This window comes from Lissotriton helveticus, chromosome 5_1, assembly GCF_964261635.1.
Source record: "Lissotriton helveticus chromosome 5_1, aLisHel1.1, whole genome shotgun sequence".
In the NCBI taxonomy this organism is placed as follows: domain Eukaryota; kingdom Metazoa; phylum Chordata; class Amphibia; order Caudata; family Salamandridae; genus Lissotriton; species Lissotriton helveticus.
The window spans coordinates 332,482,815-332,506,170 of record NC_136065.1 but is presented as its reverse complement, the minus strand read 5'-3'; the positions used below and the strand labels follow the sequence as shown (position 1 = coordinate 332,506,170).

At 42.4% G+C, this 23,356-nt stretch overlaps 1 protein-coding gene across 3 annotated transcripts in view; it reads right to left on the bottom strand.

Annotated features, from left to right (window-relative positions):
• Window positions 1–23,356, bottom strand: part of VWA1 (von Willebrand factor A domain containing 1) — a 369,137-nt gene that overhangs the window by 75,087 nt on the left and 270,694 nt on the right. For 2 of the 3 annotated variants that reach the window (XM_078642405.1, XM_078642406.1), the window contains exons 6-8: window positions 12,160–12,435; window positions 9,221–9,499; window positions 8,286–8,564 (exon numbers count right to left, since the gene is read on the bottom strand). In XM_078642405.1, the coding sequence (XP_078498531.1) occupies window positions 8,286–8,564; window positions 9,221–9,499; window positions 12,160–12,435 (834 nt within the window). The remainder of the gene's footprint in view (window positions 1–8,285; window positions 8,565–9,220; window positions 9,500–12,159; window positions 12,436–23,356) is intronic. The other variant, XM_078642407.1, reaches the window with a different exon arrangement.

The window sequence follows — 23,356 nt, the reverse complement described above, 5'->3', positions numbered from 1 at the left end:
AGACATCTTTGTGGTGAATGAGTCGTTGTAAAGGTCGTTTCCCAGATAATACGTGTGATATTCAAACTATGTGGCAAGCGTTGATGCTTATTGAATGCTTGATTAAACGTTTCAATTGAAGCTTTCTTTTTCACAGTTGATGCATTTGAGTGAGAGTGTTTTGTTGTTGAAGTCTGATCGTTGTACAATGGGTGATACATTATGTGGTAAATGTGCCAAATCCACAAGAGTGCTTTAATAAAGGCAACCTGAATACCAATGTTCCTGGTACTTTGACTAAAACGTTTACATCATTGGTGTAACAGGGGCTCTGCTGCTGCTGCACAATGAATTCGATACCTGCAGTAATGCAGGAGCTGGAATTTGTTCCCTTACGTTGCTGTGGATGTGCACATGCCAAATAAATAAGTGAATTTGAGCAAGGTCATGTGTGCTACATAGGAGGTTCCACACAGGTGCAGGTTAAATCTTCTGTGTCAGGACCGGTAGTGACTGACCTCAGGAGAAGGCTGCAGGTAGCCTACCTCCTGACAGTCGTCTGCACCACCTCATCACATCAGAGATTAAGGCATGGGGAAGGCTGGGCTGGAAGTGGTGCCTCTAACAAAGGCAGATCTTTAGGAGCCCCTACATCATTAAACAATAACTCTTTAATTGCTTCTTTCCCAGTCAATCTCCACTGTGCAAGATATCAGCCTAGATGCTCTGGATTCAGTGATGGTATAACACCATTGAGAAAAAATGGAATACATTGCTTTCAATAGTAAAAAAAACAGGAAGCAAGCATTCTGTATCTATTGATTTGTGTAGTAGATGTAATATTTCCAACATTAATTTTTTAGTAAAGTTATTTTGATACATCGTGCAACAGGCAGATGTCAGTTGCGGAATGTAATTTGAGGGGCCCCCTGCAAGGTACGTAGAGGGGCCCTTTCTGAACTCAGTCATTAGCTCTCAAGCCAGGGTACTGGGTTGAGGGGGCCCCTGGTGCTTGGGGCCCCCCACACCGCAGGATCTGCGGGGGTCTATGTTACGCCACTTGCAGCTATTATAGAGACTAAAGTCAGTAGGACAAGTGTATACCAAAGTGCCGCTTTCTTAGCATGAACTGTGAAGACGGCCATCTTAATACATACTCAAATAGTGACAAAAGTACAAAAACAGATATTTAGGGCCAGATGTACTACCATTTGCATTTTCTTTTGCCACTCGCAAATTGCGAAACATTGCGAGTTGCATAAGCAAATGTACAACAGTGTAAGAGACACTGTTAGCGCTTCCCAATGGGGTTGCAAAATGCGTGGCTCATGAATATTAATGAGCAACTCGCAATTTGTGACCCCTTTGGGAATGGCTGGGCCTCCCAGTGATGGTGGCCTGCTGGGCTCAGTTGACCCCCATGTCTGGGACTGCTTTTAAATAAAGCAGTTTTTTTTTCTTTTTAAATGCAGCCCATTTTCCTTAAAGGAAAACGGGATGCATTAAAAAAAAACAAAAAAAAACCATTTTCGATTAATTTTTAGGTCTCGTCTAGCGCTGGAGCACGCATGCGCTCCTCGCTCTGCGAGGCTTCTTATAATCGGGATATTTTAGAAGTGGATTTTAAGCTCCGCCCATTATTCTGATTGGGGGCGTCACCATTTACGCTAAACGCTGGCTTCCCATTGAAAAGGAGGCTTCTTTGTTACCGCCCTGTCTCCTTCTCAGACGGCCCATACAGACTCGATAATTCAGTTGCGGCGTTACGACGGTCTCCTTCAATTAGTTGGTAGGCACTTTCTTCTTGTCATTCTCTGCAAAGCTACAGCGCTATACGCTCTAACTTGAAGGATTTTTTTATTACTTTAATGAGTAGGGACACTGCGCTCACTTTATTTATTTATAATTTTGCGGCGTCCACTTCAGGGACACCGCGCTCTGTTGTTTTTTATTTTAACTTTAAACTGAGCGAGTCGTCGCTTCAAGGGCACCGCAGTCGGTTTATTTATAATTTTTTTATTTTAACACTGAGCGCAGGGCCCGCTTCAAGGACACCACGCTCAGTGTTGAAGTAAAAAAAAAAAAAAAACGAGCGGGTGTCCTTCCAGCAGCGCTGCACTCAGTTTTAAACTTATCCATTTGAAATGCAATCAGACTATTGCATTGCAAATGTTTCTTTTCTAAGTGTCTGGGGTGGAGCTGCTCAGCCTATGTTTAGCTCCACTGCCATCCACGTGGCCCAGTCGGACCCCACATTACACACACTCTCGGCAAAGCCTCTGCTGGAGATTCCGATTAAGGCAGGAGCAGGAGGAGGAGTACGAGCCCAACTCTCGCTGCCGCCGCTGATCCCTCCACCACGGAGGCGAGGGTTTTCCCTGCTCCAGGCAGGTTCCGAGAGGGAGGGTCTGCTGGGGAGGCGACATCCCGCCCACTGCTACTCCTGGACTGGTCGCAGGTAGAAAGGCACTTCTCCGTCCCATTAGCAGGCATATTCCGTCCGTACCAGGGCTCTTGTGGCAGTAGACGAGAAGGCAGCTGGGGTCGCGGATATTGGACTAGGAGGACTGAGGCACCACAGCAGGTCGGACACACCGCGGGAGAGGTGCAGAGGTGCGTGTCAGCTCATAGCTTTGGGGTATTTGGTAAGCACCCCAAGGTGGGGTGGGGCTTCTGTGGGACATCTCTGTTTGTGATGGGGGTCTGGAAGGTGACTCATAACTGTCCGTGTGGATATCAAGGTTGGGGGTTCTGTGGAAACCTCATAACTATCCCTCAATGGGCAGGGTGGGTCGCTGGCGTATAATGCACTGTCCCCACATGAGAAGCTTCTTCAGATTACCCCATGAGTCCATATTGTCCCTTTGTGGGACAAGCGTGCTGTGAGTGCTGCAGAAGTACCTCTATTACTTAGGCAAATGGCTTCTGTGTACTACCTCATAGCAGCACCTATCTGGAGTGGAGTTTATATTCAGTACTTCATAAATATCTCTTTGGCTTACGTGTAATACCACTTATTCGTTCTTGTAAGTCACGCTTGTGCTGAAGGTCTCAGACCTACTATACATCTGTTTCCAAGGGGCGGCTGCCCCTCTGTGTGGGGTTGTGGGGAGTTTCCGATTTTTTCCACGGATGTTTTCTTCTGTGTTACCCATAGAAAAGCATCCTCTCCACAGTACTGCAAGAGAGAAAGTGCGCCAGCGCCACCTTTGTTCCGAAATTATGCTCTTTGTAACTTACTGCTGATCTTATGTGGGACATATAGGTTAATTAACTGCCAAACAGCGCCATGCAAGCTTTCCCTTTCCGAGCAGCCCGCAATAATGGCGGCCACTTCTTTGAATAGGTCTCCCATTTACAAGAGTTTGAGCTATTGTCATTCTAAATGACAATAGAGCATATGTAGGTAATTTCCATTTTGCAATTCCCAAATAGCGATTTTTAAGGAATTGCTATTTGAGAATAGCAAAATGGAATGTAGGTATAAATTCGCTATTTTTTTGCGAATCTTTTACATTCCTTATTTGCGATTAGCAAATTGCGAATCGCAATTAAGGAATTAGTGTCCCATTCATTCCTATGGGCCAAAAGGCCCATAGGAATAAATGGGGAAACATTCTTAAATTGCGATTTTCTGTGTGAAAATCGCAATTTGAGAATCGCAATTCCAAGGGTGCCAGGGTGTTCAAAGGACACCTGTTGCACCCCTGGAATGTGCATGTAAGTACATATGGCGCACACACATGCCCTAAGGGCATGTCTGTGCGCCACATGGCACTTTACATTTTTTATAAAAATGCATTTTTGAAGGAAATCGCAAAATACCATCTACTTGAAGTAGGTGGTATTTTACGATTCCTTATGCAGAAATCGCAATTTTTAAAGCACCCCTACATAGCATTTGCGATTCCTTAAATACTATAAGCAAAATAAGGAATCGCAATTTTAGCGATTTCTTATTTTGCTAAGTGGCACCTACATATCAAAACGCCATTTGCGATTCTCAAACGCCGAAATTCGCCGAATTTTGGCGTTTGCGAATCGCAAACGGCTACCTACATATGCCCCTAAGCCTTTTGTTTATGTGTTAATTAGCAAAACAGATAAATAAAAGGCATTGTCATTTACAATGCCAATAGCCTAAACTCTCGCAAATGCAAGACCTAATGCATTGCAAATGCTTGTTTAAATATTTTCCCATTTATTCCCAAATGGGAAGGGGTTCCCTGGGGACCCCTTCCCGTTTGCAAATGCTTTACCTGTTTGCGCATTCAAAAATACTTCATACATCTGGCCATAAGTGTGTTTCATGGCCATGGAAGGCAGTAACTACTTCTTGCCTTCTAGCAGCAGATGGCTCGGCATTGTCGGGGGTCACCGGAAATCAGTAGTGATTAAGAAGGGGTCAACAAAAGTCAAAAGGTTAAGAGCCGCTGTTGTAAGGTATTTAAGGCTAGGTGCTATTTAGACTGACTTTCTCTTTGGTTTGTTATTTTAACACTTTGAAACTTCATTGTATCCTTTAATTTTGCACAATTTCAAATATAGTTAATACAAATAGTGTCATTAAAATGAAAAAATCTTATGAAAGAGGGGCATGCATAGGGTTATGGGTAAATAGTGGAAAGGGCAGTCAAAATATTTTGCAAGGCCTTTTGTATTCCTTTTTGTGTTACATCACTGTAAGGAGAAGGCCATCTTACAGCATTAAGGCTTCGACAGTAACAGAATATGACGATACCTGTGTAGCAATTAACACGCCCACCTTTCCTATTAGTCTGGTGAATTTCAGTGAACATCTTCAGTTGCAGTAGCCTTATCTTTGCTAGGACCTTCATCACAGATTTAAAAGTGCTGGGGCCATTGTGGGGGATCAAAGTAGTGAAGTAAATTCCTCCAGTCCTTTTTAAACTTTAAAAGTTCAACAACCGTAAAATTTCAAGATCTATTTCTCTCTCATTACATTGAATAAAATATGAGGTGCATGTACGTTTATTAGGAGAATGCTTCTGTAACTTTTTAGAAGCTCACATGTTTAATTTAATAACTCTTCAAACTCTATTTTACCTAAAGGACAACACTTTATTTATTCTTTTATCATTCCTTCAAAATCACGTCCCGTTCATTTTTATCATATTTAAATGTATTCTTCCGTTCAAAATAAAGGTTATTTTGTTATGCCTACAATCGTCTCTGACGCTAATTCCACTACGATCTCCAATGTGCATTTTAGAGGTGTTATGCCATCCATTCTTCTAGCATTACATTCTACAGTGTTCAGTTATCAGTTCTGGAATAGAAACTATACAAAAACTGTCAAGTTACTTTTTCTTATAACTCCTCTATGTTCTTGAACTGAGATGATTCAAGGATAGACCTACATGCCATGTTCTACAGGTAAGGGAAAACATGCTTTGTACAAGGTGTGGGTTGGGTGGCAGTTACAATTTTACTTTTCCTTGAGGGTTAAAAATTATTGTAGAAATGTGCCTGTTGATCAATTGTAGTAAAGAGGATATTCATTACCAAGATTCAAAGTTCTTTTGTGCTTTTTAAGCGAAATATGCTGTTTCAATTGTTCAAGCCAACAATACAGTAACACAAAGGACGGCCAACACGTGTTTCGCTCAATTTTCCAGCCGGACAAGGGTTTTTTCAAGGCTGCTATGACAATACACCACGGTGTTTTAATGCAAAACAGAGGTATAACCAAAAGTACTAATGATTAATGACTGCACTTACCAAGAAAATCTTGTGGGGTCCTGAGATCTAAATTAAAATATGGGTAAAGCACAGTGTAAGAAAACCCCAACCCGCTGGACCAAGTAACAAGGTAACGTACTAACGTTAAATATTAATGCTGCTTGTGGGGCTTAATAGAGGTCTGTGCATCAGGTGGAACCCTCCCACTAATGGGAAATAGCATGTTTAAAGTCCGCTATGGTCGAAATAACAATAAGGTAGTGATCAAGCACTCAGAAGGCAACATGGAAGGTCCAAGGTTAGGGGAGTATGGAAAGTAATTATTCAAACTCCCGACGAGGAAGTATAATCGGTATCAAGGTAAAGAAGGTATGGGGTTATAGACCGCAAAGCCCGCTAGTATAACTGCGATGGAGCCTAAAGGACAGGACCGCTAGTGGTCTGTGACAACTAAGATAGAAAAAGTGGAACTAAAAGTAAATAAATGTACGTATACCCACATGAAGTCAGCTGCACAAATAGGCAGAGTAAAGTCGAGCTCCATTAGCTATGTGAGTTATGCCTACGATATAAGGATTAGTGTGGGCTGGAAACCAGTCAGGCAATTTGAATATGGGCACTTACTAGGAGAATCTGTAACGAGGTTGTCTCTGCGGTCCCGGGAACGTTATGGTTCCGACACGCGTAAGTATCCTTTAACGTGATGTAAGCCAGCGTCAGGAGTCACCGTTGGGGTGACATCAGAAGCAACACGAAGGAGTTATTTAGTTTGGTGCGTCTAGGAGACCGACCCCGGTCAAACCAAACTAAGAAGTAGGTTACTTACGAAGGTAGTCAATAGGTTGGAGCAGCCATGAGTTATGGATAATAATGAGCGAGTTCTGTCGGGAAAAGGAATTGAAGAAAAGGGAGAAACATGAAGGGTAGAAAATGACGGAGATACATCAAAGCAAATGGAAAATGGAGAGAAGTTACCATCGCCGAAAAAGTTCAGTCCCAAGACAGGCCAGGCCTATATAGTAAATGATTGAACCAAAATAACAAATGTTAAAAGTAACAAAGATAGCAAAGATCGTATATTATTCATTGTGGCAACAATACTCAATTTACAGCAAAATAAGCTAAATACAATGGAAAAGTTACTATTGGATTCATCTAACTGATGGATTAATTCTGCTAATGAATCATTATACTTCAAAAGAGGTCTGTTAGTACTTAGCATGTGTCCATGGTTTCCTGGAAGCTGTAGGTGAATAATGGGTCAACTTATATAAGTACAGTCCTTTTTTTCGCAGAGTTATATTACATGTTAATAATTTTCCTTTAACCCTCTCAAAAGAGCTATTACTTGGGTCGCTCTTGCTTGGGGTTTCCCCATTGCTTGTTCTTATGATGTAACTGAATGAAACGTTTCCAGTAATTGACTGGCCATAGATCATGAGGACAATAGGTAATTCTCTGTGTGTGCTTCTCTCCCTTTGTAAATGAGACCTTTAAGTTCCCACTGAGACCTAGATATGTCTGCAATAACCAGTATAACATCAGTGCTGTGGAACTATAAATATTCTTGTATAATAAGCTATGATACTTTGGTTTGAGGTTTATATAACGTTAATTATTTTGTTTCATTTTTCCATGTCCTTTTTCTTCTTTTTTTCGTTTTTCCTCTCTTTCATCTGCAATTGTTTTTAAATTACTGCTCTCACCTAACTAACTTTCTCCTTTTTTAGTTTCCTATTACATACAATCTCTGTTTCCATTTGATTTTGTGTGCTACTTACACCAACTTACTCACAAATCATTGGTACTTTTGGTTATACCTCTGTTTTGCAGTATGACACTGTGGTGTATTGTCATATCAGCCATGAAAAAGCCCTCGACTGGCTGGCCAATCGGGCGAAACATGTGTCAGCATTCCTTTGTGTTACTGTATTGTTGGATTGAACAATTAAGAAGGCATACTTTGCTTAAAAAGCACAAAAGAACTTTGGATCCTGGAAGGTATTATCTCCTTTACTACTATTGATCAACAGGCTCAGACCTCTCTCTACATTTCAATAATCGTCTACAACCAATGGCTCTTGGGTTTAGCCATTCGTGAGGCACGTGCCAATCACAACTTTGGGTCCTGACCACATCAGCTTGAATCCTAGAACTATCCACCCATTTGTAAAAAAAACCTAAAAATTATAGTACCAGTCCTGTTCTTTTCTATTTCTTTTTCACTCTTCAAAAGACATTTACTCTCTGACAGCATTTGAGGTTCTGCTCAACACACAAATGTTCTTGGCTGAATCCTCCAAATCCTTTCTAAATGGCATCTGAAGGCCAGGACCTTTCTGTTGGAGTGTCCTTAACTCTACCAATGGGAAAAAAGAACATTTACCAATCATATTCATAAAATATTCTATAGATAACCAATAACTGATATTAAATATTTGCATTCCAATGATCAAGAATTTGATGTCAAAAAGAATAACTAAAAATAGCAAACATCTTATCATAACCTCTTTGTTAGGTAGGTTATGTTTCTCCTTTGTGGCCCATTTGTTTTACAGTATAAATATGACCTGGATGAACATTGAGAGGTACTGGATAATTACCTTTCAAGGTGGTGACTTGCAAAGTTTGAGGTTGGATGTTCTGCTCCCTGGACTCCGGGTTGACAGTGACAGTGTAGATAGTTCCAGGTGTCAGGTTCCTCACCACCACTCCGGTCTGGTCCCCAGCCACGTTCATTCTCACCTGCTGATGTGGCTCAGACACAGGCGAATATTCCACCACGTAATATCCAGTATTGATAGACAACAGCTGTGGCCATGTCAGTCGGAAACTGCTGTGAGTCACATCAATCACTTTCAGATTCTCTGTCCAGATCATATCTGAAAAATTTAACTAGTAAAGTTCGTGCTTTTTGGTTCAGTGTAGAAATCTTAAGGAAAGTAGGGTGAAAAAAAGAAGTAACAAGAAAAATGGAAGGATAAGGAAGGACAAGAAGGGAACAGTGAGAAGGATTTGGAAGGCAGAAAAGGGGAAGAAGAAGTGGAGAGAAAGAAACAAAAAAGTATAGTCTTTGTAGTATATCCTGGAATGTTAGTTAAACAATATCTATTCTTTATTGTTTTTTTGCATTACAAAAAAAAAAAAACATGCAAGTCTTCTCTAAATTTGACAGAAAAGTATTTACCCTGCCCCAGTCCTGGTTCCTAATTGCCAACATGTGTGAACCTGTCTATGGCCCAGAAAGAGCTCATCCCTAGGCCATGCCCTACTTCTTGAAATTGCCCTTTAAACCCCCTATGGCAAATAGGCCTCCACCAGTCTCTTAGATAAAATGCACAACTTTTCATCTATGCTTGCTGATATGCAGCTTCATTCTAATTGTGATGGTTTGGTAAGTCTCTAATGATGACAGAACACAGAGAAAGGTTTAACAACAATCTCTTTCTGGGGTAGTTTATGTTTCCCGTTTGTGATTAATTTATTTTACAATATAATTGTGATCAGATTGTACACAGCAGATGTACTGGATGGTTACCTTTCAAGGTGGTGACCTGCACAGTTTGAGGTTGGATGTACTGCTCATTGGACTCCGGGGTAACGGTGACTTTGTAGCTAGTGCCTGGTGCAAGGTCCTTCACCACCACTCCGGTGTGGTCCCCAGGCACGTTCAATCTCACCTTTCGATGAGGCTCATACACTGGTGCATATTCCACCACATAATATCCAGTATTGGTAGTCAGCAGCCGTGGCCATGTCAGTCGGAAACTGCTGGAAGTGACATCAAGCACTTTCAGATTCTCTATCCAAGCCACCTCTGAAAAAAATGAACCAATACATTTAAGAGGACCTTTTTAATACCATCTTCCTTCCAGGAAATGTTCTGTTGACTTCTGCCCCTTGGGAGTATGCAACCATACATGAGTAAACAGCAGTGCTGGCTATGAGTTCCTAGTACCCTACATCAGTTGTCTATAAACTTTCCAAATTTACAAACTCACTTTAACCACACATTAATGTATCTAAACATTAGCAGCAGCTGGTGCCAGATAACTCTGTCATTGGTACATATCACTGAGCAGTTCTTAGCTCACTTAATTTGTGATGTTGTATAGGGAGTGTCACCCACAACCCTTAACTCTGATACCTTAGTAACCAGTGGGCACATGTTGGACTGAAAAGTTCAGCATATGAAGAAAGACAAAGAACGCAATATATGCAAAAGGAGCTTAGAAAGGGCAGAGATGATTTACACCAATATATTGATGGTTTGAAATCTTAAAACTGTCAGTGAGGATTTGAACCTACATAGAAATTGCATCAATAAAAACTCAATGACAATATAGGAAGGAATTTGTGGCACTAGAAGATGTGAACGGGTTAAATAAACAGATGCATATATTAGCGATGGAAGGGAGCAACACACAATGCAATGATTCGCTAGATGAAAACACCCTTTATTATGCCTATTTAGAAACAGAAGAAACTGGTAGTCTCTCTTCACTTTCAAATAAAGCTATCTTAGTGGTCTTTTACAAACCTGAGAAGAGCCATTATACTGCAGTAGCTATCATCCATTTTCCTTTCTGAATACAGATTCAAAGACATTAGCCACCATTCTCGCTAAAAGGGTCAAATGAGTTATATCTAAACTGACACATATTTCTCAAGTGGGATTCATGGCAGGCAGAAACTCTCGTAACCATCTACCCACTTTGTCTCACATAGTCTGGCTTTCCAAGGATGCTAGAGAAGACAGACCAGCCTTATGCTTAGATGCTGGGACTTAACTGTATTGGAGCTATATTCGTACATTATATAGGTTGGGATTAGATAATGAATATATCTCTAAGGTCAAGTGGTTATATGACACACCATCCGCACAAGTGAATTCTGGGAGTTTCCTTTCAAAATCTTTTATACTGCAAAGAGGAATCCGCCAGGGTTGACCTTTATCGCCCCTTTTATTTCTTTACATTTACACTCTTCAACATTCTTCATAACTGGTACTAGTCACCATAAAAACTCTAGACAGCAGGTTTACTACACCAATCTATCTGTTGGAGGTGCCCACAGGAGGACTGCGATATACTACAGATTTTAGTCCGATGTCCAATTTTGAAGGAATACTGGTCTTCCATAATTTCATCTCTACACAGAGTTATACATGTGTCCATTCCCATAACAAAAAATTAGTTCTATTACATGATGTTAATGATCTCCCAAATCTAACAAACCATACAAAACGATTGATAGCTATTGCACTCAATGTAGCAAAAATATGTATATTAAGACATTGGAGAACACCACACATGATGAATGGCTTAATGAAATGTATAGAATGACATCATTTGAAAAACTCATTAACAGATTGCAGGACAATGTTGGAATTTTCATCAAATTTGGAAACCTTTTCTCGCTAATACATATTCTATTTCTGGTAGTATTTAAGATTTTTCCTTCTAATTAGGAAATACATGCGGGAGTACCTTCCTTTTTTGTCTCCTTGTTAATTCAATATCATCATTATTTATATTTATGCTGTTGCTGTTATCATTAGGACTGTTGATGCTTTAGCCATTACCACTGTTATTTTAATTAGGACTTATTGTTCACCTATTGGGAAATATTGAGTTAGTAGGAATAGCTCCACTTGAAATGTTATATTTGTGTATTTGTATGATATTATGTCTACTATCTTCTAACTATCTATAATATATGGTTTACTACAGATTGTATAATATCTACATCATGCCTCCCTTATCCACCATTCCTTTTTCTTTCTTTCCAGGTTGTATGATTATCTCAGATACTGTATCTTTTGATATCTGTAGTAAGATTTTTTTTAGTTTAAAAATCTGGGAAGTTAACATTTCATAGTAAATTATTTTATGGCCATAATTTGATTTATTGCTTAATTCTCTTTTTTTTTGTATTGTTTATTTACTGACATGTACTTCTCAATGAAAATATACAACAAGAATAATTTCATAGATAGCCATAATGGAATTTGGCAAGTTCCATTTGATGTTAATTATTAAAAAATAAGAAACTGAGTAGGCCTAGCGCTCATCACTTCAAGGAAGATGAATTGAGGAAAGAAACTAAAAATTAAGTGAGCAAGAAGAAAAAGGGGAAATAAGAGTAGGATGGGCTAAGAGGAAACAATGGGAAAGGGATGGAAGGCAAGAAAGTGGAAGGAGAAGGAGGAGAGGGTTAAGAAGGAAAGAAAAATGTTCTCTCCATTATATTTCCTGGAGTTGTATTTGGACAAAGTGTAGTCTGTAATTATTTTTTTCTCATTTAAAAAACAAACAAGAAAGTTCCCTCTATGAGACACCAAATCATTTACTGTGCCCCAGCACGCTCTTGATGCAGACAGTTCTATTTGATTCCTATCCCTAGGTCAAGACCGGCCTCTTGAAATTGTCTTTGAAACTCCCATTGGTTATGAAACTACCAACAATCCCAGCTTACCTTTTAAGGTGGTGACCTGCACAGTTTGAGGTTGGATGTATTGCTTGGACTCTGGCTTAACGGTGACTGTGTAGCTAATGCCTGGTGCTAGGTTCCTCACCACCACTCCGGTCTGGTCCCCAGTCACGTTCATTCTCACCTTTCGATGAGGCTCAGATACGGGTGCATATTCCACCAGATAATATCCAGTATTAATGAACAAGAGCCTTGGCCATGTCAGTCGGAAACTGCTGGGGGTGATGTCCAGTACTTTCAGATTCTCCGTCCAGATCACCTCTGAAAAAAGTGAACCAGTAAATTTAATATTACAGTTTGGCCACTGTCTTCCCCTTTGGAGGAGCTCTTTTGACTTCTGTCCTTTGAGAAAATGAAAACATATGAGGCAAACAGTGGTGATAGCTATGATATCCTGGTGCCCTACATCAGTTGTCAACTACCTTCAAAACCAATACACAAACTCACTTTAACCACATGCAAATCTATCCGGACAGCAACTTCATATGATGTCAGAAAACTCAATCTTTGGTACACATCACTGAGCAGTTCTTAGCTGATTTCATTTATGATATTAGTCAGGGAGTGTCACAAACCACCCATATCCCTGATGCCTTAGGTACCACTGGGCACATGATAGAGCACTGAAGGACTGAAAAGTGTATTATATGAAAAAAACAAGATATCTAAAAGGAGATTGGTAAAGGTCAGGATGAATCTATCAACATACTTAAGGGGTAAATAAAAACGTAGTGATGGCATAATATCTAAGAAATACCATTGAGAGTTTCGAAGTACAAAAGAATCTAGTAAGTAAAAAGCTTTCAGCATAGAACTATGTACTAATTGAAGATTCAATTATACAGTATGGCATGTTGAATTCAAGGCATTAACATTTTTATTTTACAAGATCTTATAGTTATAAAGGTGAAGTGCATGGAACATTCTCATTCTGAAGCACTATTTGAAGTATAGCATGACATTTTCATGCACATAGTAATTGATATATGATGGATGAAATGCTTTAGAGCAGTGGTTCCCAACCAGTGGTCTGGGAACCCCTAGGGGTAAACAAAGCCTCCTCAGCTGGTCTGCAATTACTTAGAAAATTAAATAATTAACAGATTAATAAAGTGTATATAAATAAAGAAGCTAAATGTACACTTGAAAAACCTTACTATAAATGTGAAAGAATTGAAAATTGGAGACCAAAAATTAAAATAGAATCCTCAGATTGATTAATGGGAGCAGTCCAAGGGCATCAAACAGAATATAATATGGGTGACGAGTAGCCTCATTTAAATTTAGAAAAAGCTACAACCTTTCTGTTAAAATGAAAACCTTTTTTATTTATATGTTTGCGAATTAAATCAAATGTGTCATCATTTGTGTATTTGTTCGCAAAAGGCTTTTTTCTGCATTTTTTGTGTATTGCTTTGCGGTTCAAAACATTGAGAATGAAAAGGCCGGGGTCCCCAACTTCCAGTAATGGCACGATGGGGGAAGGGGTCCCCAGATTCCAGTAATGATTCAGTGGGGGTCCCTGAGTTCTATTAATGAGTAGGTGACAAAATGTTGAGAACCCCAGCTTTATTAAATAGAATGCTGTTTTACAAAGAAACTGATATAACTCATATTGCTATTCAGCAACAACAGGGTTTAATCTTTCATTGAAAAAAATAAAGGGCCACATGCATCAAGCTTTTTTCCGGTCGCAAACAAGCCAATTCGCAGAATTGGCAGGTTTGACACCGGAAAAAGCCCTTTCCTGGTGCATGAACCCATTTCCATTCGCAAATTAGGTAATCACAATTGTTTGCGATTACCTAAATTGCAAATGCATTTAGGGAATCTCAAATTGAGATGGCAGGAAAGGTATTCGTTACCTGGTCCTGCCATTCAGCTATAATGGTTCCATGTGGGCATACAGAACGATGTTCATCTATGCTCGTGAAGTCTACCCCCTACGTTCTGTGAAAGACAATCCAAAAAATAGTGCTCTAGTTAAGGGAATAGTCGATATGATTAGAGGAGCTAGTTCCTATGAGACAATCCCGAAAGATGAGACACTAGCGTATATTGGATGGAACGTGACCGGATGTGGAGCTAGTCTGAGTGAGAACCAGCGAGCGAAAAGATCCTCTCCGATTTGGATTGTACCCCATCAGGGTCATTTTTGTCTGCAAGGTAATGGCAAGAATCCGAGAGCTCAGTTAGGGAAGAGTATCTGCACTGAGACGTATGTTTTTGCGTCCCAGACTTCCCCATCGTTCCTAGCAGCTAAGGGTACCTACTTCGTCTGTTACCATAGAGCGTATACATGGTTGCCCCCTGATTTCTCGGGCACATGTTTTGTCTCGTTCCTATTGCCTCCTACTTGTACAGCTGCGGCAGATTACCACAAGACGAGAGTTGTTAGAGGTGTCTTCAGTAAGGAAGATACTGCAGGACAAGAATTGGGAGATTTTCTGAAGGGTTTTCTGCCATTTTGGGGATCTAAGGTTAACAGCAGGAACAGACGGCAATTGGCGAGAGTGGTTGAGTCCACCATAGTTAAAACTGCCGGTGCCCTTAGTAACTTGACTGCTGAGCTCCAGTCGGATCGCCTTATGACTCTTCAGAACAGGGGTGCGTTAGATGTCATACTTGCAGATAGAGGAGGGGTATGTAAATTGATTCAATCGAGCTGCTGCGTTTTTATTCCAGACAACGCTCCGACAGTGTACCAAGCCATTTCCAAGCTACATAAGATCTCCGAGTCTGTGCATGTCAACGAAGGAGATTGGTCGTTGATGGGATGGTTTTGGGGATTGTTATCCACTTAGGGATGGAAGATTCTGATGGTCAGTGGGGTGGTATTAGCTATCCTTTTCCTGTTCTGTCTTTGCGTACAGTGTGCTCCTGCTATATGTGGCCTTTGTGCTACTTCATGTTCGAGGAGACCTGTCCAGAGAGAGTTACTGAGTACTAGGATGATGCTACAGCAACATCTTGATGATCTGATGAGTATAGACCTGGATTCAGATTGACATGAGTTTAGGTCATTGCCTATGTAAGGGCAAAAGGAGGGTCTGAGGTTCCGTGAATTCTGACCCTGGGTCGTAATGGTCGTGGTTCTGTTACGATTTTGGTAACAGCGAACCGTAAACAGTGAGCTCAGCAAGCATGAGTGTTTCCGTCATGTTACATTGATGGATTCACTGTGTATTTGACGATTTCGTTCTGAAACCCTTGGGTTCCATTTTGTGCATGACAGCCATTTTGTGGTTGCCCTCACATAGGCCTATGGCTGTGGCCGAACAAGTCCCTGGGACACGTACACCTTAGCTTGAGTTTGTGCTGACTCCTGTTTGACCTGAAGTGAACTGACCCTGCTGCCTGAAGCTGACCTTGCCAAACCAGTTCTTGCCCTTGAGCTGATCAAGATAGAGATCAAAGAGCAGGACATTGATGAGTTTATGGTACATGCACACACCTTCCTATCTTGCTTCTCATCTGTTTCTGTTCCTTCTTTTATGGCCTATTTACGATTTGGGTTGAGGTCTTTTATTATGGGTTTTTGTCCGGCCTGTTCAAAAGAAGAATGTTTATTATGGGTTTGTTTGATGATTAATTTTGGGCTGGACAAACTGAAAAATGGGCTTGTCATCATGCTCCTGCTTTTGTCGTGGAAACATGTGAGTGGTCAAACCGTAAATAAGGAATGTTTGCCTGAAGCACAATTTTTTGTATAAAAAGGGATGGCTTGCTTTGTAAAGTTATTTATTTATTTATTTTTATTTTAGCGATTTGTATAGCGCCTGGTGACCCAAGGGCATCCCCGCGCTGTAAGGAGATTGTTTATCCTGTACGGAGAGGGAGGGAGGAGGAACAGTTATTTCGGGAATAAAGTTGAGCAGTCTCCTGAGAACACACACAGTGTTGTACTTCTAGGATCTCTGTTACTGGCTGCAGCTAATAAATTTGATCTTTGATGTCACCAAGAAGTACCCCGTGTCTCTGTATGCCAAGACAGGAGAACTCAGGGGCATATTATCAACTGGGTTTATCTCCGCTTTTTTGGCTTTAAAAGCCAAGAAAGCGGAGATAAAATTATCTCCCTATTACCTAGCTGTCGCTAACACCAGTTAGCGAGAGCTAATAGGAGATAGCGACCATCTTGGGCCCCACTTTGCATATTAGTGATATTTATCACTAATGATATGCAAAGTGGGCGTGCCAAGATGTTAGCGACTGAAAACAGTCGCTAACATCGCTATCTCCTATTACCAACTTTTGGAGATATTCGCGCTAAGCGCGAATATCTCCAAAAGCTAACACCTGCCCTGAGCAGTTCTTAGCCATGTTATCCAATGGGAGGTGGATAACATGGCTAAGAGCATTAGCTCGGTAATGCATGAATATCGCTGACTTTTCAGCGATATTCATGCATTGCGGCCGTTTTTTATTGCATTTGCGATAAACCTTGGTAATACCAAGGTTTATCTGCGATAAAAATCGCATAGCTTGGTAATATGCCCCTCAGAGACATCGGGCGTTTCCCCTGGCGCCGCTGGGTTCTAAAAACCCGGTTCTTCAAGGTCCATACCAAAGTGCTACTGTGTTAACATTAACTGTGAAGACAGCAATCTTAGTGCATACTCAAAACCTGACAAAAGTGCAAAGACACATATTTTAGTGCGTTTCAGGGCCATGGGAAGCAGTAACTACTTTTTGACTTCTAGTAGTAGTACATGGTTCTTCAAAGCTGTTTCATATCTGGCTTGACAGTGCATCTGTTTGCATAGTTATTGTTAGCAATCTTTTACCATACACATAGAGTGGGCTTTGGTTCTATCCAGAGGAATAATTCTCTGTCAACTCCTGCTATTGGCTTTTTGGTGTGTCTTTCCTATGCACATAGCTGCCAACTATATTGTTTTTGCTGGGACAGTCCTGGCAAGTTGGAGGCTGTCCTGGGTAATTCACTATCCCAGGACATACCCAGCAATTGCACCTCAGAGAGAATTGCAGGGAATTGTGATGGGAATTTAAAACTTTAGGCCAAAGAGGCTGAGTTGGAAATATTCTCCAATGATGCTGAATAGGAGAATTTTTCCAATCAGCTACTTTGGCCTTAAGTTTGAAATTCCAGTCTCAATTCCCTGTAATTCTCTCTTTATTGAGTAGACCCTATAATCTGATTAGTAGGTGGAGTTAAATTATGCTAATTATGTGGGTTGTGTTGAGTGGGTGGACCTTTGAGGCAGTTAGTGTAGTACATTTTCAAGTTAGTAGTTGATAGCTGTGCTGCAAAGTGTCCCTGGATTTTTTTTCAAATGATGGCAACTATGTATTCTGTGTTTGCATTGCTATTCATGCCAGACTATATTACATCTGAAAAGTACACTGAATCATGACACATTAAATTCTTTAAATCAGTCCTACATTTCAAGATTCTTGATTTCTAGTTGAATCGAGCGTGAGGTGGAAAGACGATCATGAGATTAGTAAGCAATCCAATCTTCTTCCTGAGACAATCCAATATTTGCTCCAACCAATATTCTTTTCAGACCCTACACATAAATCGGTGGTGTGACACCCCTGTATTATCTGTCAGACCTGTGGTATGGCGGTATAAGTAAGACATGAAATAATGCTTGGATATAAAGTTCCTGTTTGTAAATGATTTTCTACTCCAAGTTGCAAGACAGTAAAATGTCAATGTTTTGCAGTCGAAATTCAGTTACAAATCATTGATGCATACCATAATAAATCGTTATTTGGAAGCGACGCCCTAAATACACCCATTCCGAATCGGGATTTGTTATGCCTTTCTTCTGAATCACAGAATGGGTTTAATATATTCCAAAAAGCCATTTAGCCTTCTTAGGCCCTGTGAATAAGTAAATCACAGGCTTTGCGAGTTCTGAATCACTTGTACACATCTTTCCCATGCTTCGGCCATGCCATTGTCAATACCCAAAACTAAAACTTTTTACATTTTACTAAGCTACACTTTTACAACTAGTCACTAGAGAGCAGAAGTATGCAAGGATCTGAATCTTAAATACTTATGGGCATATTTACGCAGGAGTTACGTTGCCCTTGCGCCACGCAATGGGGCGTAAGAGTGACGCGACTCCTTTGTTTGATTTATCAAGCCATGCAAGGTGGCCTTGCATGGCTTGATAAGTCCAGAGTAACACAAATCACGTCTTTGTGTTACTCTGTCTCAGAGATGCTTTACATGGGTGGAGCGTGGGTGTTCCCAAGCTGATTACGGTGCAAGGCTTGCCTTTTGCCCTGAGTTTAAAAAAAAAAAAAGATTTTTATTGAAATATTAACAAGAAACACATCAAACATCACAAGGCTCAAGGACAATTAATCAGTTGGTCATGGGTCCGTGCAGAAGGCGCCCCAGCGTAACGGTTTATATCAAACAGTCAGTATCCATAATGAGGGGAGGGCAGCGAGGAGACAAGCAATCATACATACAAAGTCAATACATGGAATGTCAATCACGGGGACAAGACAACATCGGGAAGCAGAGCATGTGGGGGGCTGCAAACATTCCCACGATAGGAGTTCCACTGCGACCAAATTCTACTCCATTTCTTGGGTCGATCCCGTGACAAATAAACAGTTTTCTCCCGAAACATGCACCAGTCCATGTTTTCCTTCCATGACGATACAGTAGGCGGCCCATTGGAGCCCCACAGCTGAGCAATGTCTCGTTTTGCAATCATGTTGCCCAGGGTCGCCCAGGTGATCTGAGCCGTATTGTAGTCATTAGGTTCCCAGACATTAAGGAGACAACGCCTGGCTTCAGGCAGTAGTGCGACACCAGTCACCTTTTCCATTACAGCATGTACACGAGACCAAAATTCACACACCACCGGGCATTCCCACAGAATAATTGCCCTGAGGTTTGTTACTCAACGTAGGTTGATACATAATGAACAGTGACCTTTTTTAAATAAATAGGAAGCAAGTATACACTCCTATCCCGTATCCAAATATATATCAAAAAAGAGGTTCCAGTTGGGACATAATTGAGGAAACATCTGACTTTAAACAGCTTCCATGAAGAAGTAATCAACAGCAAAATTCACTTATTCAATTAGTCTAAGTAATGTGTTTATTGATACTGGATTGAACTATAGTAATTTGTCACAAAAATTCTTCAGCGATGTCGTGAAAAAGTGCCTTGACTGAAGTGTTATTGACTACATGCAAAAAAAAACAAGTGCAGGTTTGAACTGTGACAACAGAAAATAGACCCGGACACTAAAATATGAGACCATATAGCTAAACAATTGTCAATATGTGCAAATTGGGACCACTTTGAACTTGTAAAGGCACGATGTGGAGGTATTTTGCAAGGTCTGGAAAACTGCATGGATATTATTTGCTCCAGGCAAAGTGTGTTTTAATATCAGGGAAACCAGCAGCAAAAACCGACCAAGCAGACCATAAAACAGACCCACAGATGGCCATAAAAATGGCTACTGCACTGATCTGTCCAACCAGCCCATTGGGCACTTCTTGATTGCCCTATAGGCCAATCACACCCTGCCGAAGTGTCCAAATTAATGTGATATGAAAAAAATCATGTAAAAAAATAATACAATTCTATGAGCAGCAACAACGCCTAAATTGCAAGGAGACCAATACAGTGATGGCACATCTGCCAAAAACAGAAAGAGTTACGGTCCACCGCTATTTAGAGTATATAGGACCTCTATGAATCCTAATAGAACAGATGAGACATTCGCTGCTTCTGCTGGATGTTCTGCATCTGCTAAGCCTTAAACAAGGCCCTCCGGACCTCATTTGGATGATTGTCGGAAAGACGCCGCTAGTCTGAGTCTTTCCGACCAACATCCATTGTTTAAATTCTGACAGCTTATTACAAAGAAGGCTGTTGGAGTTTAAACTGGCCGGTCAATCTGAGCCTGTCGGCCAGCTGGAAAACGGTCATAATCCCTAACGGATGGCATTTCTGCCTTTGGGATTATGATGTCGGCTTCCAACAAGCTTTCACTGTTGGGTTTTCGGATATGGAAGCTCCTTTAGGGGAAATTGGAGTTTGCAACAGCACCATGTGCGGTCGTATCGTAGTTACCGGTTCAGACCACTGACCAAAGTTCGGTCGGTTCTGAAACTGGTGAGATGTCCCGACCGACATCATAATCAGGTACCTAGTGTCCATGAACATGTGGTTACCATATTTAAATAACGAGTCATGGCGTTAACATGGGTGTCCTCTCACTCAATGTCACAATACAAAGTTTCACAGTTCTTCAGATCTTTTTGGGATAAATGTATTCTTTTTTTTCTTTTGGTTACTGATATTTATTTTCTGGTGAATGACAGCATCATGTTAGTATCACTCTATGAGGTCCTAAGAAACTATTCAAAGGTGGTGGAAGAAATTAACTAAAAAGTGATTAAGTACAATGCTCAAATGTGGAACCCAACATCAAGGAGCGAAGAACCAGATGTGCACGGAATTTTTAGTGGCAAAAATGCTCCAGTTCAGAGTTTGCAGCCAAAAAAATGCTTTGTCTAACTTTCACAAGTTCCAAAAATGGTATTCTGACCCATTGCTGAATCACTATTAAAACAAGCATTAGAAATGCAATCGGGCTCGGATTTATTTGAGTTTGAGCTAATGGCATTGTAAATGCCAATGTATTGTTGCTATGTGTTATGGAGTGTGTTCATGTGGTGTGTACTGCCAGTGATCTCCTTGTGAGTGTGCGAATATTGCACCACTTGCCTGTGATGTCCTTCTTTTGAGTGTGAGAAGCTTGCACCTCTGCTGCCTGTGGTCTCCTTGTGAGTGTAAGAAGCTTGCACTGCTGCTGCCGGTGATGTCGTTCTTGTGAGTGGGAGAAGATTGCACCTCAGCTGCCTGTGGTCTCCTTGTGAGTGTATGCACTGTCATCGCTAGCCTGTAGATATGCACTGTCATCGCTAGCCTGTAGATATGCATTGGCTTCACTAGCCTGTAGATATGCACCGTCATCGCTAGCCTGTAGATATGCACTGTCATCGCTAGCCTGTAGATATGCGCTGTCATTGCTATCCTGTAGATATGCGCTGTCGTCGCTAGCCTGTAGATATGCATTATCATCGCTAGCCTGTAGATATGCACTGTCATCGCTAGCTACGCACTACGCCTCTGCACTACGCACGCCTCTGCACTACGCACTACGCCTCTGCACTACGCACTACGCCTCTGCACTATGCACTATGCCTCTGCACTACGCACTACGCCTCTGCACTACGCACTACGCCTCTGCACTACGCCTCTGCACTACGCACTACGCCTCTGCACTACGCACTACGCCTCTGCACTACGCACTATGCCTCTGCACTACACACTACGCCTCTGCACTACGCACTACGCCTCTGCACTACGCACTACGCCTCTGCACTACGCACTACGCCTCTGCACTACGCCTCTGCACTCTGCACTACGCCTCTGCACTACGCCTCTGCACTACGCACTACCACTCTGCACTACGCACTACGCCTCTGCACTACGCCTCTGCACTACGCACTACGCCTCTGCACTACGCACTACGCCTCTGCACTACGCACTACGCCTCTGCACTACGCACTACGCCTCTGCACTACGCCTCTGCACTACGCACTACCACTATGCACTATGCCTCTGCACTACGCACTACCACTCTGCACTACGCCTCTGCACTATGCACTACCACTCTGCACTACGCCTCTGCACTACGCACTACGCCTCTGCACTACGCACTACGCCTCTGCACTACGCACTACGCCTCTGCACTACGCCTCTGTACTACGCACTACGCCTCTGCACTACGCCTCTGCACTACGCACTACACCTCTGCACTACGCACTACGCCTCTGCATTACGCACTACGCCTCTGCACTACGCACTACGCCTCTGCACTACGCCTCTGCACTACGCACTACGCCTCTGCACTAAGCACTATGCCTCTGCACTACACACTATGCCTCTGCACTACGCACTACGCACTACGCCTCTGCACTACGCACTACGCCTCTGCACTACGCCTCTGCACTACGCACTACGCCTCTGCACTACGCACTACGCACTACCACTCTGCACTACGCACTACGCCTCTGCACTACGCTTCTGCACTACGCACTACGCCTCTGCACTACGCACTACCACTCTGCACTATGCCTCTGTACTACGCACTACGCACTACCACTCTGCACTACGCACTACGCCTCTGCACTACGCACTACGCCCCTGCACTCTGCACTACGCCTCTGCACTACGCCTCTGCACTACGCACTACGACTCTGCACTACGCCTCTGCACTACGCACTACAACTCTGCACTACGCCTCTGCACTCTGCACTACGCCTCTGCACTACGCACTACGCCTCTGCACTACGCCTCTGCACTACGCCTCTGCACTACACCTCTGCACTACGCCTCTGCACTCTGCACTACGCCTCTGCACTCTGCACTACGCCTCTGCACTACGCACTACGCCTCTGCACTACGCACTACCACTCTGCACTACGCTTTACCACTCTGCACTACGCCTCTGCACTACGCCTCTGCACTACGCACTACGCCTCTGCACTATGCACTCCGCCTCTGCACTACGCCTCTGCACTACGCACTACGCCTCTGCACTCTGCACTATGCCTCTGCACTACGCCTCTGCACTACGGCTCTGCACTACGCACTACGCCTCTGCACTACGCACTACGCCTCTGCACTACGCACTATGCCTCTGCACTACGCCTCTGCACTACGCACTACGCCTCTGCACTACGCACTACGCCTCTGCACTACGCACTACACCTCTGCACTACGCACTACGCCTCTGCACTACGCCTCTGCACTACGCACTACGCCTCTGCACTAAGCACTACGCCTCTGCACTACGCACTACGCCTCTGCACTACGCACTACGCACTACGCCTCTGCACTACGCACTACGCCTCTGCACTACGCCTCTGCACTACGCACGACGCCTCTGCACTACGCACTACGCACTACCACTCTGCACTACGCACTACGCCTCTGCACTACGCCTCTGCACTACGCACTACGCCTCTGCACTACGCACTACCACTCTGCACTACGCCTCTGTACTACGCACTACGCACTACCACTCTGCAATACGCACTACGCCTCTGCACTACGCACTACGCCCCTGCACTCTGCACTACGCCTCTGCACTACGCC